The sequence below is a fragment of the Mauremys reevesii genome, linkage group 1, assembly GCF_016161935.1.
Source record: "Mauremys reevesii isolate NIE-2019 linkage group 1, ASM1616193v1, whole genome shotgun sequence".
Taxonomy (NCBI): Eukaryota; Metazoa; Chordata; order Testudines; family Geoemydidae; genus Mauremys; species Mauremys reevesii.
In genome coordinates this window covers 225,903,831-225,924,438 of record NC_052623.1, presented here as the reverse complement: position 1 = coordinate 225,924,438, position 20,608 = coordinate 225,903,831, and the positions used below count along the sequence as shown (strand labels likewise).

Below are 20,608 nucleotides of genomic sequence, written 5' to 3'. Positions count from 1 at the left end.
GAGTGGTTACCACTAACCATCATCAGCTGGCACGGTGTGAAGCATGGCCGGGCCCTGTTTACAGCACCTGCAAAGTCTGGCTCAGTACTATGTTCTAGGGCATGCTCTAGTGAAGACAAGCCCTTGGATACCAATCCCCACAGCTTCATCCCCTTACTAGATGCTTCCCATAGAATCATCTCTTGGGAAGAATCAACTGATCTAAGTCCTCCAGCCCTGGTTTCAGTTTGCGCAGGAGAGTGCCTCAAAACCCCAAACCTTCCCTTTCCACAGACCGCAATGTTTAAAAAAAAATAAAAATAAATCAATGGGACTTGAGTTCTTAAGTCACTTAGGCCCAGACCCTTACAAGGTATTCAGGGACATAACTCCCACTGATTTCTGGGCCTTAAGCACTTTTGAAAATTATGCCCATAATGCCTTCCCCTGTACTGGTTACATGGGGGAGAGAAAACCACCTCTCTCTGTAGCCACGTAGCAGAGTCTGGTAGAGAAGGCACAGGATTTGGGAATTAGGAAAACTTATTTCTGCTCCCAGCTCTGTCACCGACTCCTTGGTGTGGCCTGGGGCAGGGGACTTTATCTCTCTGTGCCTCAATTTCTATATCGGAGAAATGGGGAGAACCTTCCTTTCTAAAACACTTTGAGATCTATGGACAGAAAATACTCACAGGAGCCAAGGTTTATTGTCTAATAATCAAATGCTCCATACCGTACCCCCACCCAAATCTCTGTTCCAACCTTAGGCCTCTACCCCTGGCAGGCGGGCACTTCCACTCTCCTGAAATGAGTGGGGAATTCAGTCTCCTTACTGAGGTGCTCAAGGGTGTTTTTCAAAACATGGCACAGCAGGAGCCCAACAGTTTGTGGGATCCTTACATGTTATCATTTGCTAAGGGGCGATCATTGAATTAATTATATTTGCTTGGAGTCAGATCCAAATCTCTCTGTGGTGGAGTGTGGGAGGAAAGCTCAATCCATTATGCGTGTTAAATAAAACATCACATGGATGAGAGATGATAACGGATGCGGAGCAGCAGGTTTGCCTGCTGGTCTCATCTTAATTAGTTGAGAGTGGCACTGGACTGAAGGGGGCAAAGTCGTCAGAGATGTTCAAGGGCTGGAGAGAGCAGAGCACAGCAGACCTGCAGAAGGTGCAGTGCCACCTTTCTCCCCTGTGCAGTGCTGGACCTGGAGTGGCATGCCCCCAAGCTTTGCAGTGGCAGAAAGTGGAGTGCCTGCTCCTCCTAGCTATTACACATGTGCAGGGCTGGAAAGCAAAATGATGCTCTTTCTAGCTGTTCCAGGTGTCCAGTGGTGGAAGGCAGATCTGCAGCTGCTACAGATGTGCAAGGCTGGGAGGCACAGTGGCACTGCTGGTTGCAAGGCTGGTCATCATCACAGAACAACGTTTAGAATGGATTCAATTTATTGTCCAGTTCTTGACTGCTCTGTATAAATAGTCATCCCAGGGATGAGCTTGGCCCACAGTCTTTATGTGAGCGACCAGAATGCGGGTTCAGCTTTCTCCTGATTGCTCTTGGTAGGAATGCAGTTTGGGTTCCTTTTGCCAGCACTGTTGCTGGAGCTGCCTAATTTTCTTCAGGTATCAGCCACACACCTCCCTGTTCTTAGTACCATGGGAAACAAGTCAGCTCTGTGTGTGAGATCACACCCCGGAAGAAAGCTGCTGCTGCTGCGAGAGGAGGCCTAGGATCAAGGGGAGTGTCAGAACTGAAGCGGGGGTAATGCTGTCTAGTGATTCATGCATGTGGACATATGCTAAAACACCCAGAACAACCAAAAAGCCCTCTCTGCACAAGCTAATCCCCCATTCCTAAACTGCTAGGAACTCAGGGGATCAGCTCCACAGGTACTGGACAAATAACATACCAAGACTAGACTGAAGTTTGCTGCTCTCTGTTTCCCCTTCACAAGCACAATCTTTGACCAGCAGAGAACATGGCTGCTGAGAGTTTAATACTAATGGTGGCACCCCAGAGAACAGAAGGAACTGGACCCTCATTGCTTCAGCTAAAGGGGCAATGAACTCACCACCTCTCAATGATAAAACCAAGCACCCGAGTGCTCACCTTACCTCACCCCTGACCTGAAGGCTAATTCTAACATAGTGCCTTGTCTGCAGCTGCTAGAAGCCTAGACTGACAAGGAGGGAAGGATCTCATTGATCCCAGATGCACGCTGAGCTTGGTGCAACATGAATGCCTGACTGTAGCCAACATCTAAAGAAAGGTCACTACTGTGAGCAGAGGTGCTATTACGTACACGAGTCTTGGGCAACGGTGGGGTGACTGGAGGAGTCTGCTCCAGCAGGGCCCCGATGCTGGCAAGGACTGTTCTGTGGCTGCTTTTCTGGGAAGTACAGGGTCTTGTGAATCAGATCTTTGACAGCCGAGACATCATCTCCATCTGTGAGTGAGGCAGAGAAGGAGCGGTATTACCACCAGTGAGAAGCGTTTTAGCCCCAGTAAGGTACCTAGGAGCCCCAGCTATCACCACAATGTATAGATCCTCCCATTATCCCATCCCCCTTCTCACTACATATCTGCAGACTGCGCAATGCTCACCCACGCCCAGCTGCTGCAGAAGGTCCCTGTATTCTGGGTTGGTCTCTAGTATCTTCAGCAGATTGGTGGATTCCATTCTCTCCAGCTGCACATCCCAGTAGATGTAGATCTTCTGGTTGAAACTGACGTAAACCAGGCAGGGGCTGTTGTGGCCTCCTTTGCATGCATAGAGGCCTGGGGAAAGCCAGAGAGGGAGCCACCAGCAGTTACTGAAGAGCAGAGGAAATGAAGAGGTAACTTGGGAAAACAAGTAAGGGGGAGGCCATGGGAGATCAGAAGGCACAGGGTGGGGTAAGGCAAACACAATGGAGTAGCCTAACTCTCCCCTCTGTGCCCAACTGTGCTGCTGATCTAAGATGGGGAAGAAAGTCTCTGGCTACCAGCTAGTACACTGGTGAGCTGAGCCGCACTTTACTGAGAGACATGGACTTTGGTGTGCAGAATTTCCCTGATGGACCCTTAGTCACATGGTGGCAGGAGGAGGCTGTCTATGCAGTGCATGCCTGAGCAATCCAGCTGTGGGCAAACGTGCCTTTAGGGGGGGGGAACAGAGAAAACCCTGATGGGACAGGGTCTCACCAGCTGACTGAAGGGGACACAGCACCCACAGGGGGTCAGCATGAGGTAAAAGAGGCACAAGGCAGCAGGAAACCTGTGCTTCACCGGGGCTGGGTCTCCTAGCATTCCTCCCTCTCACCAGGCCTCTTCCCTGCAGCAATATGAAGAGATCAGCTGGGCTTCCCACACAGTCACCCACCCAGCAGGGCAGGATACAGAATCAAGGGGCTTCCGCCTCTCTCGGCACAGCAGTGACATATTTCATGGAGCGCAGTCAGCAGCTCAGTTCACAGCCAGGGCTGCGTGTCTCAGATGTAGGCACCAGGCAGGCCACTCACCAGCACAGAACGCGCTGACGTTCTCGTCCACTTGGAATCTGGCCACAGTCCGATTGTGGTCGATGATGTACGTCTGGCCATCCCAGGCGCAGGCAATCACCTCTTCATGCCCATTGCCCTGCCAGAGTCGGACAGGTGGGGGAGTGGGAAGAGCTTTGATTAGCACAGGTATCAGGCATCCAGAGAGATACACAGGAATCCCAGCGACCCACAGCAAGCAGCATCCATTCCTACCCTCTGATATAACCTGTGTTCAATGCAGCATCCCAGCACACAGCTGGATAGTCTCCTGATAAGAGATACGGATAATCTGTTCTCAGGGAAAAGGCATCTGGGCTCTCTCTGCGCCAGTGGCCTCTCTAGGTTCAGTCTACCCTACAATACAAACTATAGATGGGGCCAGTCACTTCCTCCCCAGTACCATGTGCTCTCAATCCCTCATTCTTCCCACCTCAATCCTTGACAAGCATCCCGACTCCCTCCTAGTGACTGCTTCCTCCTCCTTCCCCCACAAGAGCCCCAAACACTTCCTGGCTGCCTTATTCTCAGCATCTCAGTCGGACCCTCCCTCTTTGGAGGATGAGAGAGTCAGGCTTTTGAGGGTTTCTGGAGAACAGGAACATAGGATGAGACCCAAGATCCATCTTGCCCAGTGTCCTGACTCTAACCATAGCCAGAGCCAGGTGCTGCAGAGGAAGGTGCAAAAACACTGGAGGTAACCTGCCTCATATAGGTCTCATTCTGGTGTCTAACACTTTAAGCCCTGAGGCACAAGGTTTAATATTCCTTCCAAATGTGTGGCAACATTCTGGATGCTCTGGAGAGCCACAGAAATGTCCAATTGCTTTTGGAATTCTGTTAAATTCTTGGCTTGAACAACTTCATGTGCCCATGAGTTCCACAGTCTAATTACTCATGGTGTGAAAAAAGTGTTTCCTTTTCTCAGTTTGGAATTTCCCACATTTTAATTTAGTTGACTGTCCCCATGTGTGTGTGTTATGAGACAGCCACAACAGATCTACCTTCTCTAGGCTATTCATTATTTTAAAAACTTTCAGCATCTCCTCTCTTATCTGCCAAGGTAACAATCCCAATCTTTTAAATCTGTCTTCATAGGAGAGTTTTCCCAGGCCTTTGATTGCTCTCATCAACTTTCTCTGAACCCCCTCTAGTTCTGCACCCTCCTTCTGGAGATGGAATGAAAAGTATTGTACACAATATCCACGACAGACTGCACCACTTGATACACTGAGATTATAATATTATTCTCCATCCCGTTCCTTATTCCACCTAACAACAGGGAGCAAAATCATTCAACTCAGAGAACAAGCCAGGCAGCAAGGAAAGAAGAGGAAAGACTATACAGTGTAATACTGGGCCCTCTGGGTCAGAGCCCAGCTCCTTAGCTGAGTGACTACAGTGCATGTGGGGTTTGTGGTAAAGACTCTATTTTCTTGGGCTTTCTATGCGAACATGGGACAATCCCAGGATGTGCTGCTCTCTCTTCTGTGGGGGAGGTGGCAAAGAGGCATTTCAGTGTCTCCACCCCTAGTCATCCTCTCACAGTGCCGGTCTTTGCTCTGTTCACATTTACACTCACAGTAACATCCAGTTTTTCCAGAGCAAAGAGCTGGTGATCAACCTGCACAGACCACAGCAGCTTATCCGCCCCCTCCATGAGCTTCAACGTTCCTGAAGGGAAGAAGGAGACGCTTAGACAACATCTTACCACAAAGGAGTCAGCACCCTGGATCTGTGGGGGCTGGGGGGGAGGGCATAAGCCCCTCCCCCACAGCTGTGCTGCTAGGGGTACTTTTCAGTATTTGAGTCAAACATGCTCTGACCCTGGTGAGAAGGAGGTTTGAACATGCCCAGGCCACCTCAGGAACTCCAGGCTTACTTTGTTTATAGCTGTGCAGACTTCAGAGCAAAGCAAGGTGAGGTGCCAAGATCCCCTATCCCTGTGACATGCAGCAGAGCCTGACCCTGTGAGAATATCACTGGGGACTGTGGTGTCCCCCAGCAACGCGCTGGGTCCCATCCAGAGGCTTCCACCTGCAAACTCCCAGGGAGAGGCAGCCCTGTAGTGCAGGCTATGGTTGACACACACAGCGCTGTGTCTCATCTCCGGAAACGATGATGACCCATTAGCTTGTCAGCAGTAGCTGGAGATTCAGAGGAAAAATGGCAGCAGCTCTGCTAATTGGATTGAACTCTGAGACAGCCGGGAAATGGACGGAAATGCTTTCTCAGAATAAGATACAGACACACAATGAGCCCTAACATTTCAAATCAGACACTGCTTATGCCAGAGGTTCCCCAGCTGTAACCCAAGGATCTGGGGAGCTCTAGCTGGGGTCTGCAGAGAGCTGGCTGATCACATGGCGCTGCCTCTCCTTTATGTTCCCAGCTGCCAAATTACATTAGGAGAAGCTAAAACACACTTGATACTTTCCTAACATTTCTCTCCCATGTCAGCAATTGTAGCTGGCACAAGGATGTTGCTAGGAGATTGTGACTCGCAGAGGTGTGTCTGTGAGACAAAGCAGGGAATAAACACTAATTAATCCTCACAACACCCTGTGGAGTCAGTAAGTATCATTAGCCCCATTTTACAGAGAGGGACACTGAGTCTGAGGGAGGTTAAGGGAGTTGCCCAAGGCCACACAAGTCAGTAGTAAAGTCAGGATTAGAACTCAGGACCATAGCATAGTCAGCATGTCTCTTCCATGACTGCTGAGCTAGGCCAGGATTTAGGGAGACCCTGCACGGTGACTTTAGGCAGTTCACCAGTCTGGGAGCTAAAGAGACAGTGAGACTCACAGGATCCTGTCTGTATCCAAAAGCTTCAATACAGAATCCCCTCCCTTTCTATTTATTACACCTGAATCCTGTCTCCTCTTTATCACAGGGGACATGACCAGGAAAACCTGGCTCCCAGGCCCATGCTCAATCCACTCCACACCATTGCCTCTGCCAAGACTTCATTTACCTTGCTGCTTTTGGCAGCATCCCAACCATCTCAAAGGGTGTAAGGAACACGCCTCCCTGCTCTTTTCCAGAGGCTTTCAGACATGGCATTATTTGTATGGCATTTCAGCTTAGTGTGCAAATAGACTTGGAATATGCCAGTGTAGTAGAAAGCAAGCCTAAAATATAAGCCCTTGTATTACAGGTCTGGTATGAGGCCTGAGCTGAAGTAGTGGGCAAGCTTTGCGGATATAAAGCAAAGTTAGCAAAAGTCAGGCTGTGAGCAAATGTCAGGCGCTGCCTGCTTGCAAGTTCACAAAATCTGGCAAGAACAGGGCTGATATTGCAAAAACATTCCTAAGAAGTGCTAGGCACAGAGTACTTACGCAAACACATTCCAAAAAAGTGGTACCAGAACATCCCAATATTAATGATGGTACAAAACATTCCCCAAAAATAACAGGAACACACTGACCCCTCCTAAGTATAAGGTCAGGATAACAGTGTAACAAATAGAAATGTATAAGGTGATGGGTGATAACCAGCTATGTCAGAGGGTATCAACTAACCACGTTAAAGGGGCAATATGTAACTTGTTTATACTGATATATAAAATGGTGTCTCAGAGGGAGTGTCTTTGGCCAGTCCAGAGGGCAGTGGAAAGTCCTGCCACTGACTGAGCTGCATCCATTGTCACGGGCATACATGTCTTAGTATCCTCGTAGAGTCTGCCAGGTGCTATTACTCTGCTTCGTCGACAATAAACCTGGCTGGGCACCTTTGTACCTTAACGGATCTTGCAGCCATTGGGCGGTTCGCTCAAGGTCTGCCGTGCCAGCTGTCTAGGCAGGGCTGGGACAGCACACAGGGAAAACACACACATGCAGCCGAACATCTAACAACACTGGTGACCCTGACCGTTAAATTCTGTTAATGATTGGAGTCTCACACTGGGAGTGTTAGAGCAGTGGATTGGGAGTCAGGGGATAGCTGAGTTCTTAGTCCCACCTCTCCTAAGAACCTGCTGTTTGATTTTCGGCAAGTCACCTACCCTCTCCAGACCTCAGTTTGCCTATTTGTGAAGTGGATTTAATACTTCCCTCCCTCGGCAGCTTTGGGTGGCTTCAGCAATTACTCGTTACAAAGTGCTTTGAAACCCATGGATGCAAGGTGCCCACTAGCGAAGTGCAGATGACTGCTAGGAGTAATTCACTGAGAAAAAACATTTCCGTTTCCCTGTCGAGAACAACCCCTGGAGCAAGGCCTTGATTCAGCAAGGAACTGGAGCACATGCCTAGCTTCAATGGGACTGCTCACGTGCTTAAGAGTCAGCCTTATGCTCACACACCTGGCTGAATCAGGGCTTGGCTCTCTGGTGAGGTCTCTTCTCTCGGCTCCTGCGGGCACAAGAGGAAAGGCCTGTGCAGGGAGGAACAGGAGACCTCTTGCCCTCTCCCACTAACATGGAAGCATGTATTTGAGATAAGGACAAGGAACAATGTCAGTGCAACAACCTCAAATGCCAAATCCTCCTGCATGTTTTGAAGGCAGCGCTACTCAGACCTCAGTGGTTCTGGAGCCAAATTAGTGATCAACATTACCCAAACCAGCCACAGTAGTGTGAATTCACTGTATCACTTACTATAGGACTTATATTTAAACAGTATGATGGGGAAATATTTAGTTTATATTAATCTCACAGCAAATAAGTTAATAACTTGGTGCAAGTTGATAATTTAATTGGTTAATACTATCATAAAAGCATCCTGATTGGTTAATAATTAAATCATACAGGAGACACATGAGCCACTTGCAGCTCTTCAGACTCAGTCTGAGTATCACTGCTCTAAGAGTACTTCAGAGGCCTGATTCCATCCCATCCCAAATCCAGTAGCGCTGAGCCTCCGGTGTGCCCTTAGAACTACCCCCATGCTTCTGCTCTGGAGTGGTAACAGGCCTCAGCTATACCCTGGCAATCCCTTCCTTCTTCTTCCCTTGATCCAAGGGCAGCAGTGGGACTTACCGTCCAGAGTGCAGAGGGCAAACAGGCCTGAGCCAGCATCCGCTTTAGGGCAGCCTGCAGACACAGAACAGAAGCACATGTCATTCATGCTGCTGTCTAGCCCAGATCTCAGCAGTGAGATTTGGCTGTAGCCTCCCTAATCTCTCACTGTCCGTCCACCATCCCCATCTCCTTCTCCCCCTCTCAATGGAGCACTAGGACTGTGGTCAGGCAGGGTGTGACGAGCTAGAGGAGTCTGCTTCCCCTTCTCTCATGGAGGGGTCGGTCACTGTGGTACAATCTCCTCTGAATCTTCGGAGGGAGAGGACCAGCTGAAAACAACACAGAGGGGCAAGGGGAAAGGAAGGGGTTCAATGAATCTACCCTCCCAAGCTGGGGGTCCTTGTTGCTCTTTCTGGCCTTCTGCACACCTCCTTTCTGCTTCCTCTCCCTGTGCTTGGCCAGTATTTTGATCTGCTATTAGACATAGTCCTGCCCACTCTTAGCCACTGGTCACTAGGCCCAGAGAAGAAGCCTGGATTGGCATCTCTTCTCCCCCCTACCCCCCAAAGAGGGAGAGCTTCCCTCCTGGCCTGTCTCCCACTGAAGGGCTCTGTGACAGCAGCAGTTTCAGGAGGAACCTTTTAACTTGCTCCACCCCCTTCAGCTGGAGTCGCTACCCAAAACCCACAGATGGGGAGGCTGAGGGTGGTCAGGGCCCAAAGCGCCCACCTTGACTCTCTCCCCTGACATCCCCCACAGAATTGTGACTTAACAGCTTGAGCTGGAGATTGCCCCTGAGTTAAAGGGCCAGCATCACGCTAACAACAGTGAGTCTGACTCTGCTCTCACTGACGCTGAGTAAATCAGGACAACTGAATGTTGCTCTACGATACCATCGCCAACCCACACACGTGGCAGTCTTTGGACAGTGACTGGGAGGTGGAATAGCACTGGTGTTGCAGGAGGGACTGAAGGTATCTAGCCTGAGATGTTAGGAGATATTTCTGCCCAGCCTTGAAACTTTGCCTAATGGGTATTTAGCACTTTCACCATCTTGTTGCTATCTTAATTTCTGCATCACTTTCCTTCCCCTGTAGGGCATCCCTGGCTATTACCAAGCAATGAATTTTAAACAACTAGTTTACATGTAAGTGGGACTGGCTGGTTTCATTCACTGATCCTAGGATTCCCCATGTAATGTGAGCTGCAGCTGCAGGCCCATGGGTGCCTGTGGTTTAATTACCTCTTTTACACCCCCTTGATTCTCCAGAGATGCACAAGTGCATGTAGCAGCTCCACTGGGAAGCAGGAGAGGCCTTGCAACTAGGCCTCCCCTCCCCTCTGCCCTTGCCTTTGAACTCAGCCTGGTGCTGCTGCTGGGGCACATAAGATGGCTGTATGGGAAAGTGAGCACAGAGCACTCCCGAAGGCAAACGTTGAGCAAATCTGCAGAGGAAAGCTGTCCCTCCGGAAGAGCTCTGAGTCCCATGCCACAGTCATGTTCTCCCCAAGTCTGCACTAGTGCAACACTCTGCAAAGCAACCTTGCCCCCTCCTGACAAGCACTGGCTGGCTGCTTGGGAGCCCCACTTTACAAGCTGATCGGCTGATTGGACACAGATGCTCAGTGGCTTTCACATACTGTGCCTATGTAACTGAGTGCCATGATACACAAAGGCAAACACAGCACCACTCACATCATCTTGCAGGCCAGGCAATACTTTTATTTTTAAAAGGCAATGCCAGGAGGACAGCATGAAAAGGGGCATATGAATCTCCCGGGGCCATAGCAGAGGGGCAGCCAGGAGACTGGCACTGTAAAATACTGTAACTGAGTGGGGTATCCCAAGGGACATCTACACAGCAAAAAAATATCCACAGGAGCAAGTCTCAGAGCCTAAATCAATGGACTCGGGCTTGCAGGGTTTGCACTACAGGGCTAAAAATAGATGTGTAGATGTTTGGGCTCTGAAACCCAGTGAGGGAGAAGGTCTCAGAGCCTGGGCTCCAGCCTGAGCCTGGATGTCTACACATCTATTTTTAGCCCCATAGCGTGAGCCTGAGTCAGCTGACTCGGGGTCTAAGACGTGCAGCCATGGGGTTTTTTTGCTGTCTAGATGTACCCTTGGAGTCCAGCTCTGCTGTTGGGATTACACCAGCCACTTACACTATCTTTACCCAGCCACCCAGCTGGAGAGCAAGTACAGGGCAGTTTGCTAATGATGCCCATTTTGACTCAGCCACCTCCCTTCTGCGGCTCACATCTTGTCTTGTGGGTCCAACTGGTGTAACTGCAAAGCCACCTACTGTGCGCATGGGGAGAATCACCCTAGACGGGTGCGCAATTGCCTAGTGATTGAGATTTAATGCCCACTTTACAGAGGAGCAGCTGCCTACACAAGAAGCAACTTGTGGAGCACCCAGCCCTCACCTTCTAGACAGCATTGCTTTCTGGTTCTCCCAGCCTGGCACAATGCTGGTTTGTCTGGGTGTCTAGTGCAGTAGGAGGATGCTTGCATCCAAAAACCAAGTTGCCATGGAAAAGACAGTGACAGGAGAAACCCGAGTAGCCGGAGGACCTGGGGGACACAGGGAGCCTTCTGAGAAGCCGGGTCCAGCTGACTGGGGTACTGGCTAGTGAGCTGCGCAGATTATGTGCTGATATGTAGCTTCCTCAGCAGCCCTGTCCCTTCTCCCTAGGCAGGAACACAGCTTCACTGTGGGAGATCGGGACACCGAACTGCAGCACCTTTGCTGGCCAGCCTGGGGGGGAGGGGAGAGGGGTGTTAGCTACCCCAACCCACACACACCCAGCAGGGAGGCAGGACTCTCTTTTGGGTAACAGCTTGTGTCAGGTAAGCAACATTCTCATGTACAGTCACATCAGGGATTGTAAAGTGACACTGAAAGCCAGTTAGGGATGGACGCTGACACATGTACTGACAGAAACCACTTCCTGAACCCCCCTTTACAAAACGTGGGTCCTTAGCCCTCAGCAGCTGGCACTGCTCTGACAGCAGGGATTCTTGTCTCCTCTTGTTCTGCACATCTCCCTTTGCCAGCAGGCTCCACCAATCAGTATGAGGTCTGGGGCTTTGCATGCAGTGAAATAACTGATTTCATGGCCTGGTGCTCCCAGTGCTTGGAGCAGCATTTGAGATGCTGAGAGTGTGACAGGCCAAATGGGAGCCCTGCGTGCTGAGATCGGGGAGGGTCTGGTGCTGAGGATCCAGGCACCCCTCACTGCTCCACAAAGCACCCCACGCCTTCTACAGACAGCACGGCTGGGGGTAACCCTCTCCCTCCTGCACAGGGCAAGCGCAGCAGTAGAGATAAAGAGAATGTGACTTGCCCTGACAATTAATGCCTTCTCGAGCATTGCCCCCGTGAAGGAGGGAGTCTAGGGCAGCTCTGCTAGGCTGGAGTCTAGGAGGGAGAGCCAAGGACCAACCTACAGAGCACGCAGGAAGTGGGGTTCGGGTAAAAGGGGGATGAGGGGTTTGGAGAGTGGGAGGGGGATCAGGGCTGGGGCAGGGGGTTGGGATGTGGGGAGAGGCTCAGGGGGTGCAGGCTCCAGGCAACATTTACCTCAGGCGGCTCCTGGAAGCAGCGGCATGTTCCTTCTCTGCCTTCTATGTGGAGGCATGGCCAGGCGGTTCTGAGCGCTGCCCCATCCTCAGGAAACACCGATGCAGCTCCCATTGGCTGCAATTCCCGGCCAATGAGAGCTGCAGGGGCAGCGCTTGGGGCGAGGGCAGCGTGCAGAGTGGAGCCCCCCGGCCGCCCCTACACATAGGAGCCAGAGCGCGGCCATGCTGCTGCTTCCAGGAGCCATGTGGAGTGGCCCCCGACGCTGCTCCCCAGCTGGAGCAGGACAAGCCCCAGACCCTGCTCCCCAGAGGGAGCTCAAGGGCTGGATTAAAATGGCTGGTAGGCCGGATCCAGCCCACGGGCCATAAGTTTGCCCATCCCTGGTCTAATGCAAATTGTTCAGCTATCCTAACGTCCTGGGGCCAGTTCGGACTCCCGAACTGCCGAAGGAGAAAAAAAAAAAAGTGGCGCTGCTCCGGCGGTGCTCCTCCTGACACACACCCAAAAGGATGCTCTTGCACACCCCACTTTGGAGACCACTGCTCTAACAGAATCCGACAGAATCGATAGCTGGGAGTTTATGATCTCAGCCCTGAACATTGCTGCAGGCTCTGCCTCTGCCTCTTACCTCGGCCAATGCTGCCAATTAGATGAGTGGAAACGTTCTTGTTATGAATCCTGCCAGATGTCTGGTGAAGGATAACGTCCCGAACGGGGGCTTCCCTAGGGAGAAGGGAGAAACAGAGGGGAAAGGGTTAGGGATTCCAGCCAGAGAATCCCAGAGCGACTCTCTAGTCACTGCCCTTGAAACTCAGCGCAGGGATTTTTATTTTTTTTATTTATTTTTATTTTTATTTTTTTACACACACTGACTTCTGGGAGCTGCCTGCTATCCCAGCCAGGATGAGAGGCAGGGGAGATCAGTCCATCTGGGGGATGTTTCAGTCACTAAGAAAGCACAGGGTCTTCAACTACCTGAGTGTATTTATTTGCTGATAAATACCTGGGAAGGGTCTATGTGATAAATCTGAGTGCATACATGTATCATGGGGAGGGAAGGAACTAGCTAAGAGCCTTTCTGAACCACTCCCAGTTATATTGGTGGTAAAAAAATCAGACACCTGAGAAGGTGCTGAGAGATAGCAGAAAAGCCAAGGAATACCAGTTTTCAGACAAGGAAAGGAAAGATCCTGAGAGTCACCCCCGCTATAGAGTCAGAGAGTTTCAGGCCAAAAGAGACCACCAGTTCATCTCATCTGACCTCCTGTGTATCACTGGCCACCAACACCACCCAGCACCCGCACATTAAACCTAACAACCAAAATGAGACCAAAGTATTACATTGTGTGCCACAGGCAGGGCCTAGACCTGGAACAGCAGGGAAATGATTATATTATAAGGCTGCCTTTTATTCACTTGGGAAATTGGCTAGGTGGGACACAAGAAGGTTCTGGAGGGAACAAGCCTGCCCTAGTCCCAGGGAGACAGACTGGATGAACGAATGGGGGTTTTCTGTCTAACTCCCAGGATTCGATTTATAAACCCTCCTTTTGACACCTCTGGGAGCACAGACAGCAACAATAAAAACCACAAGAGAAAAGTCCCACCTTCAGGCTGTAGATTCAGAGGGCTGAGTGGGCTTCCCCTCCCATTGATCAGGCTCCCAATGAGCCTCCCTCCCCTCATCTTGGCATTAACTTGGCTCCCATCCACTTCCCTCAACTCACTAGCCAAGCTCCCACAACTACTTCTGGATATTGCAAGACACACCCCAGCGGCACCTCCTTGCCCTGCATGCCAACACACAATTCAGGGAGCGGAGCCAGAGTGTTCGGTCCATGGCAGAGCAAAGCAAGGAGCACTCAAGCACCAGGGTTGTGGGGGTGAAGATTTGTGGGCTTACAGCACGTGGATGCTCCCAGAACAGGGGGAGGGGCTGGCGCAGGACTCAGGCAGTGAAGGAGGATGCAAAGTCAAGGGGGCAGCTGGAGTGTAATCAGCAATCAGAATGTGTTGCAACCATGCCTCCTTGTGGCAAGTCTGTAAAACTGCACCTCTATGTTGTCCCATTGGATCCTAATGCCCACCTGCTGGTTGCAGAGCTGTCTCCTCCCTCTGCTAGGGGCTGCTGGTCCGGCTTCCAGGTGCACAGCAGGATAGCATAGCCACAGCCCGGCTGGGACACCATCATCTCGGGGACACCATCAGGGCCCGGGTTCACAGAGAGGCTGTCCACCTGCACCAGCCCAGGAACAGTAAGCGGGATTGTGAGTGGAAGGAATGTACATTTCCCAAAGGAAGAGTGAGTGAGTGAGTCAGTCCCCAGCCAATACTTTGGACACATCCAGCGAATGCCCCCATCATCCCCAAAACAGCAGGATCTCTGGAGAACCAGGTTTCTGCCAGAAAGTCAACAGGCACTGAACTGAGTTCAACAAAGGAGGCGACACATCCAGCTCCATGTTGGGGGACACAATCCTTTTTCCCCAAAAGAGAATGGAAGCACATAGTGGGATGCCAATTTTGGTTGGCTGTATTCCTGGAGGTTTCATCACAACATAATCTTTAATTAAAGACTCCATGACAATCCTGGAGGGTTGGCAACCCTAGATTCATAGAGAGCCGAACAAGGTTAAAGCAGCTGACTGGACACCCAATCACCTGCACTTGTCAGCTGCCCTGCACACAACACACAAACCGTGGGGGGAAATTCACTCCTGACGCACCATCGCTGATCTTTTGTTCAGAAAACTGGGGCTTGGCTCCTCTTCGTTTGGAGGGCCCTGCCCTTTGGGAAACCTAACTCCTGAAGTCCATACTCAATATACCTCCATCTAGGGCACTTTGCTTCCTACCTGCCCCTCCAGCAGCCACTTCTTCAGCAGCACCAGCTGGCCGGAGATGTGGTCAGAGCTCTCAGACAGGTCCTCCCAGCGGAAGGCTCGCACCACACGGTCTGTGTAACCCACCACCAGCTCGAACTTCCCATCTCCATCTGCAGGGGACACAGGGAGACAACAATGGGTTCCATCAAGGCATCACAGTCCCACTGCCTGCAGGCACGCTTAGCACAGAGCCACACAAGCGTCTGCTGTACCATGATCCCAAAGATCTTAGTGCTCAGATACCACAGTGAAGGGCACCTTAGAAAAATCTCAGACCTCCTAGCTCCCCAACAGCTCATGTACTGCAGCCCCCCAAAAGCCACAAAGTCTTCTCCTCTCTTCTAGGGCCAAGATGGGTTGGGTTCCTGCTTCCCTCATGTTCTGGTACATGCACTGCCACGCTGAGCCCCATGCGCCTGTTCTACTCTTATCATCGCCATGTGCTTGAGCTCCTGCTCTGCCCCCTTTTACCTCACATGCTCACCAATGTCGTTGATCAGCATGACCTTGGTGTTGGCGGGAATGTGCTGCTTGAACACCAGCTTCTGCTCATCTGCCAGTGGGGGTTCGTGGTGGCCAGAGGCATCTGGATGCTTTGAGGGTGGAGGAGTCAGATCAAAGAGATGAAACCAGCCCTCGGCACTCACGGCAACAACCAGATTCTGAGAGGAGAGGGGAGACCCTGAATCAATAGAAGAGGTGGTGAGATTGCCTGCAACAGTCCCCCCCTCGGGGGAAGGGCAGGGCCATCAAGATGAACAGTGACTACACTGTAAGCTCTGTCTGCAGAGCCAATTGTTACAGTGATTGGCTAGGTGTGGTCAGTGCAGGGGCTACTGCACCAGAGCCAGTTTGCACTGACAGAGAGATGTCTGGAAAGTACAAAGCAGTGCAGCAGAGATTCTGGCTGTGCCTAGAAGCTGCTGCAGAGCCACAGCATCCAACCTTCTTGGTCACCTTTGCCAGACCAAGGGCTTGCCTGCACTTGAAAGGTTAGAGCAGCTGCACCACTGTAGCACCTACCGTATGCTACCTAAGCTGGCAGGAGGGCTTCTCCCACTGGTGTAGGTAATCTACCTCCCCAAGTCTTAGGTCAACTTAACAATATCGCTCAGGGGGTTAGATTTTTCACACCCCTAAGCAACATAGCTGGGTCAACCTAACTTTTTAGTGTAGACCAGGCCTAAGTCTTCAGATGTCGCAGTCCCCTCCTATTCATCACACTCGCATAGTGTGACTCTCTCTCTCTCTCGTGTATAATGGTTAATGAGGCTGCTATAGCAGTTAAGTCATGGAACGTGAGTTTAGATGATTGGATCCAGAGGTCCTGGGTTTAATTCTCCCAGATAATGGCCCAGCAAGAGCTGCCGTATTACACGGACTGGAATCTGCAATGGGCTGCTCTGCATCTCAGTCTTTGCAAGGGCCAATTTAAGCACATGCAAGTGAACGGCAGGCAGGCAACAGCTGCACCACAGGGCCCAGCACAGTCAAGTAGTACCCATGAGGATCGGCTGGGGCACTCCAGGGTCAAACATGCCAGTACAGTTTAGATGCACTAGCCATTGGCAGGTCTCTTCCCTAGCAAGGTGTTGGTTTGCTTACTCATCAGGCCTGTTGGTGGCTCCCACACAACGTTAATTGAGGGACAATGTTTAAACCAGTAGTGCTAGCTCTCTCAGAACCAGGGAAGACATGAATTGAGAAAGAACCTGGGGGGACTCGCCTCCCCACTTAAAATGTGCTGCAACCCCAAACAACTGCGCATGTCAAAGGCCAATCTCCCTCCTCCAATGTGAGTGTAGCTGGTGGGGAGCCAAATGCCCTCACCTTTCCTCTGTTGCACACGTCCCCAACACCAACGCACGTGAGCTGCAAGAAAAGGGAGGGACTTCAGAAACCAGGAAGTAGCAAAGGAAACATACATCAATACTTTGGGCTAAGCCTGCACCAGTGATCCTCTAGCCTTCAGGATCCTCCTCAAGATCAGCATCCCTTTGGATGAGGACCCGTCTAACCTCACTCAGGCAAAGGAGTGAGAGGCCAGGCCCAATGGCAGAACCTCGCCTTCCCATGCAGAGCTTGGGGCAAAACTCTCAGCACACTGGAGGAAGGACGAGGATGGGGGAGTGAACAAGAACTTTCTTTCCAGTGGCTGTTCAGCACTATGGACAGCACTGCTTGCCCAGAGAGTGAGAGCCCAGGACTGGGGCAGGGAGCAGGGTCTTTGATGCAACTGTGCAGGGCCTCAGGACCAATCCCGATGCCTTCTTCTCTGAAGGCTTTCCATCCCCACACAGCATTCCTGGCAAACAAACAGCACAGAGTGGCAAACTCTGCCCCAACAGACCATTCCTTGGCAGGAGCGCACGGTCCAGGGCTTGCTATCGTCATTCTTGTACACGCAGAGTTTCCCGTTGGTGTCCCCCACCACTAACTCGTTCAGCTGGAGAGAAGGGAAGAATATTAATGATGGGAAATTCACACCCACCTTCATCAGCCCCAGGAGGGAAAAGAAACCAGAATTTAGATGTAAAGCTGCAAGCTGGAAGCAGTAAATGGAAAAGAAGAGAGAGAAAAGGGGAGACCAGAGATAACAGGAGAAGGAGGGAAGAGCAGCAGCAGCAGAGACATAAAAGACAACATTTTATTCCACCAGATAGTGAGGTGGTGAAGAGGGCTCCCTGGAGTCCCTTATTCAAATTCAACCATCAGGGAAGACTGAGGTGATTTCCCTGCCTCTCCCTGGACATTGTTAAATCAGCCCCATCACAGATGGCATCCTGGGGGCTGTTAAAAATGCTTTCTAAAACATTTGTTCAGTGTATTGGAGTGGGACTCAGATGAGCTGGGTTCTACAACTGATGTACTGTGTGACCTTGTGCAAGTCACTTTGCTGCTTTGTGCCTCAGTTTCCCCTCCCACTCTTTGTTTAGAGTGTAAGCTCTTTGAGACAGGAACTGTCTCTTTCTCATGTACAACACTCACCACCAAGGAGCCCTTATCTTAGCTGGGGCCTATCACCACTACTGTAATACAAATAAATAATATGTATACCTCTAGAATGGACTAGAATGCACTAAGTGGCAGGGATTTCAAAAATATCTCCTGGGACTGGCCATTCCCTACACCTCCTGCAAGCTCTCCTGGCCCCTTCCACTTATGTGTATTGTGTTATGCTAGCAATTTGCTCAGTATAATTTTCAAGAGCAAAATATAACTATTCCTTAGAGAGGGCAATGACTATTAGTTGCCAAATGAAGCCGCTGCCTTCTATAATTTTGATTAGGATAGACAGTTTGTGTTTAAGTGGGAAAACAAATTACATGTTCACGATGACTTGTGTTGCTAAGTGGATAAGCCGCTGCATTTTGTACGAAGTGGAGTGTTTTCAGGGTCAGTGGCTTTGTTCCTGAATAGGAGTTGTAATAATCAAGGCTGGTGGTCACAAATTTCACTCAGGGAGCCTCATGGTGGCAGCTGACCAAAGTACCCCACTGCAGTGGGGTTTTTTGCTCCACATTAGATGGAGGAACAGGAGTGTTTGAACTGCATTCCTGTGACCAGACCAAGGGTTGGCACTGCTGCAATATGACCCGGGTCAAACTGGGGAGGCACAGGAATTTTTTTTATTTGAGGCTGCCATCTTGTACTACAGAACTGATGGGGTCCTTTAATTATTAAAGTTTAATATATAGCAAGAGAGAAAGTCTCTAACCCTTAAAGATGTGAAAATAATGGTCAAAATGTGAATTGTGTAAATCTGTCACAGTTAGCAGGTGCCAGAGGGAAGGCAGTGCAGACAAGGTGTCAGGGGGAAGTCAGCACCAGGCACCCAGGGGCAGTGCCAGGGGAAGGCAGCCCCAGGCAAGGCAGGGAGGGTGCCAGAGGGAGGGCAGCAGGGGTAAGGCAGCACCAGGAGCAGTGCCAGGGAGAGGGCAGCAGCAGGCACCCTGGAGCAGTGCTGGGGGGGTGCCAGGGGGAAGCACCCAGAGCAGTGCCAGGGGGAGGGGGTCAGCACCAGGCACCCAGAGTAGTGCCGGGGGGGGGGGGGGTGAGTGCCCGGGGGAGGGCAGCAGGGGGAGGCACCCAGGGGCAGTGCCGTAGGGGGAGGGCAGCAGCACCAGGCACCCAGGGGCAGGGCCAGGTGAGGCGCAGGGAGGGGAGCACCAGGCACCCAAGGGCGGTGCTGGGGGTAGGACGGCAACACCAGGCGCCCAGGGTGGAGGGGAGCGGGGGGTGACACCCTGGGGCGGTGCCGGGGAGGGCGCAGCGCGGCGCGGGCAGGGCAGCACCAGGCGCCCAGGGGGGCAGTGCCGGGGGGTGCCGGGGGAGGCACCCAGGGCGCGGCGCGGGCAGGGCAGCACCAGGCACCCAGGGCGGTGCCGGGAGGGCGCAGCGCGGCGCGGGCAGGGCAGCACCAGGCGCCCAGTGGCGGTGCCGGGGGTGCCAGGAGGGCGCAGCGCGGGGAGGGGAGCACCAGGCGCCCAGTGGCGGTGCCGGGGGGGTGCCAGGGGGAGGCACCCAGGGGCGCGCCGCGGGCAGGGCAGCCCCAGGCAGCGGACAGACCCATTATGCAAATCCTGAGCCAGACCCCGCCCCCCCGCGCAGATTCCCGCCTCCGTTCGCGCTCCCCTCTCGCGCGTGCGCCTTGGGCACCACCCCCGCCACTCTAGTCCGCCAGCCCCTACGCCCCTTGTTACCGTATCGTTGTCGGCGTCTCCCAGGCAGATGGCCTGGGGGAAGAGGCTCCCGCTGAACTCGAGCGCCACCCGCTGCACGTAACTGACCGACCGCATCTCCCCGGCAACCATAGAGCTGGTCTCGCTCTCAGGGACGGGCCGGCTCCCTGTGACCCCGCGGGTGCTACGGAGGCGCCACGGGCTCAAAAAGCGCACGGGGGGGGAAATGAGGAGTAATCACGTGACGGGCCGGTTCCCTGAAAGACCCGCTCCAGCCTGTGGCCAGGCGGGGGCAGCAGAGCCGGGCTGCCCGCCCCCGCCCCCGGAGCGCCCTGGTGGGGCCTGGGCCGGGCTGTCACAGGGGGTCTGCGGCAAGCCCCGGAGTCAGGAGACCTGGGGCCGCTCCCAGCTCTCACGGGGTCAAAATCAGTCTGAGCGTGTGGGGCCCGACTCATACGTTTTGAAGAGTTGGATTAGGGACTCGCTGAGGGCAGCAAGGGGGGAGTGGGGTGAGAAGGGAAGATCCCAGGTCAACTCTCAGATCCCAGGCTGAATCTGACAGGCTGGCAGTTCAAAACACATCTCTTCTTACTTGTAAATTGAGCACACTGGCTCTGGAGTCACTGAAACCCACAGATCATGGAGCCCCATCATGCCATTTTTGACACTCGTCAGAGCCCAGCTTCACTTCAATATGAGACCCTGGTGAGTCCAGCTTCTGGCATGTAGTACTCCACGAGGCTACTCCCAGAAAGCATTATATCCTGGAACCTCTGCTTTCTCTGGGCTATCTGAACACTGGACTAGACATCAGGAATTTAGAATTCCCAGCTCTCTAATTCGCAATATGACCATGGGCAAATCAGAGGTCTCTTCCCCAACTATGAAATGGAAATGATGATGCTTACATTCCTTTTTAAAGCATGGTGAGGTATACCACTAAGATGCTTATGAATTGTTGTGCTGCAGTGCAGATGATTGAAATCTGCATT

At 52.1% G+C, this 20,608-nt stretch overlaps 1 protein-coding gene across 2 annotated transcripts; it reads right to left on the bottom strand.

The window, feature by feature from the left end:
• Positions 1 to 1,411: 1,411 nt before the first annotated feature.
• On the bottom strand, positions 1,412 to 19,825 carry ITFG2 (integrin alpha FG-GAP repeat containing 2). Of its 2 annotated transcripts, XM_039481692.1 has the most exons (13): positions 19,638 to 19,823; positions 17,285 to 17,380; positions 16,765 to 16,806; positions 15,419 to 15,596; positions 14,905 to 15,044; positions 14,137 to 14,285; positions 12,678 to 12,772; positions 8,478 to 8,531; positions 5,085 to 5,176; positions 3,485 to 3,602; positions 2,589 to 2,762; positions 2,287 to 2,430; positions 1,412 to 1,710 (listed from the first exon to the last, which is right to left on the bottom strand). In XM_039481692.1, the coding sequence occupies exons 1-13, from the start codon at positions 19,746 to 19,748 to the stop codon at positions 1,670 to 1,672; spliced, it is 1,434 nt and encodes a 477-aa protein (XP_039337626.1). In that variant the 5' UTR covers positions 19,749 to 19,823; the 3' UTR covers positions 1,412 to 1,669. The 2 variants fall into 2 exon arrangements, 1 of the variants encoding a protein (XP_039337626.1); XR_005582854.1 differs by lacking the exon at positions 1,412 to 1,710 and having other exon boundaries at positions 2,290 to 2,430; positions 2,589 to 2,797; positions 19,638 to 19,825.
• Positions 19,826 to 20,608: the final 783 nt, after the last annotated feature.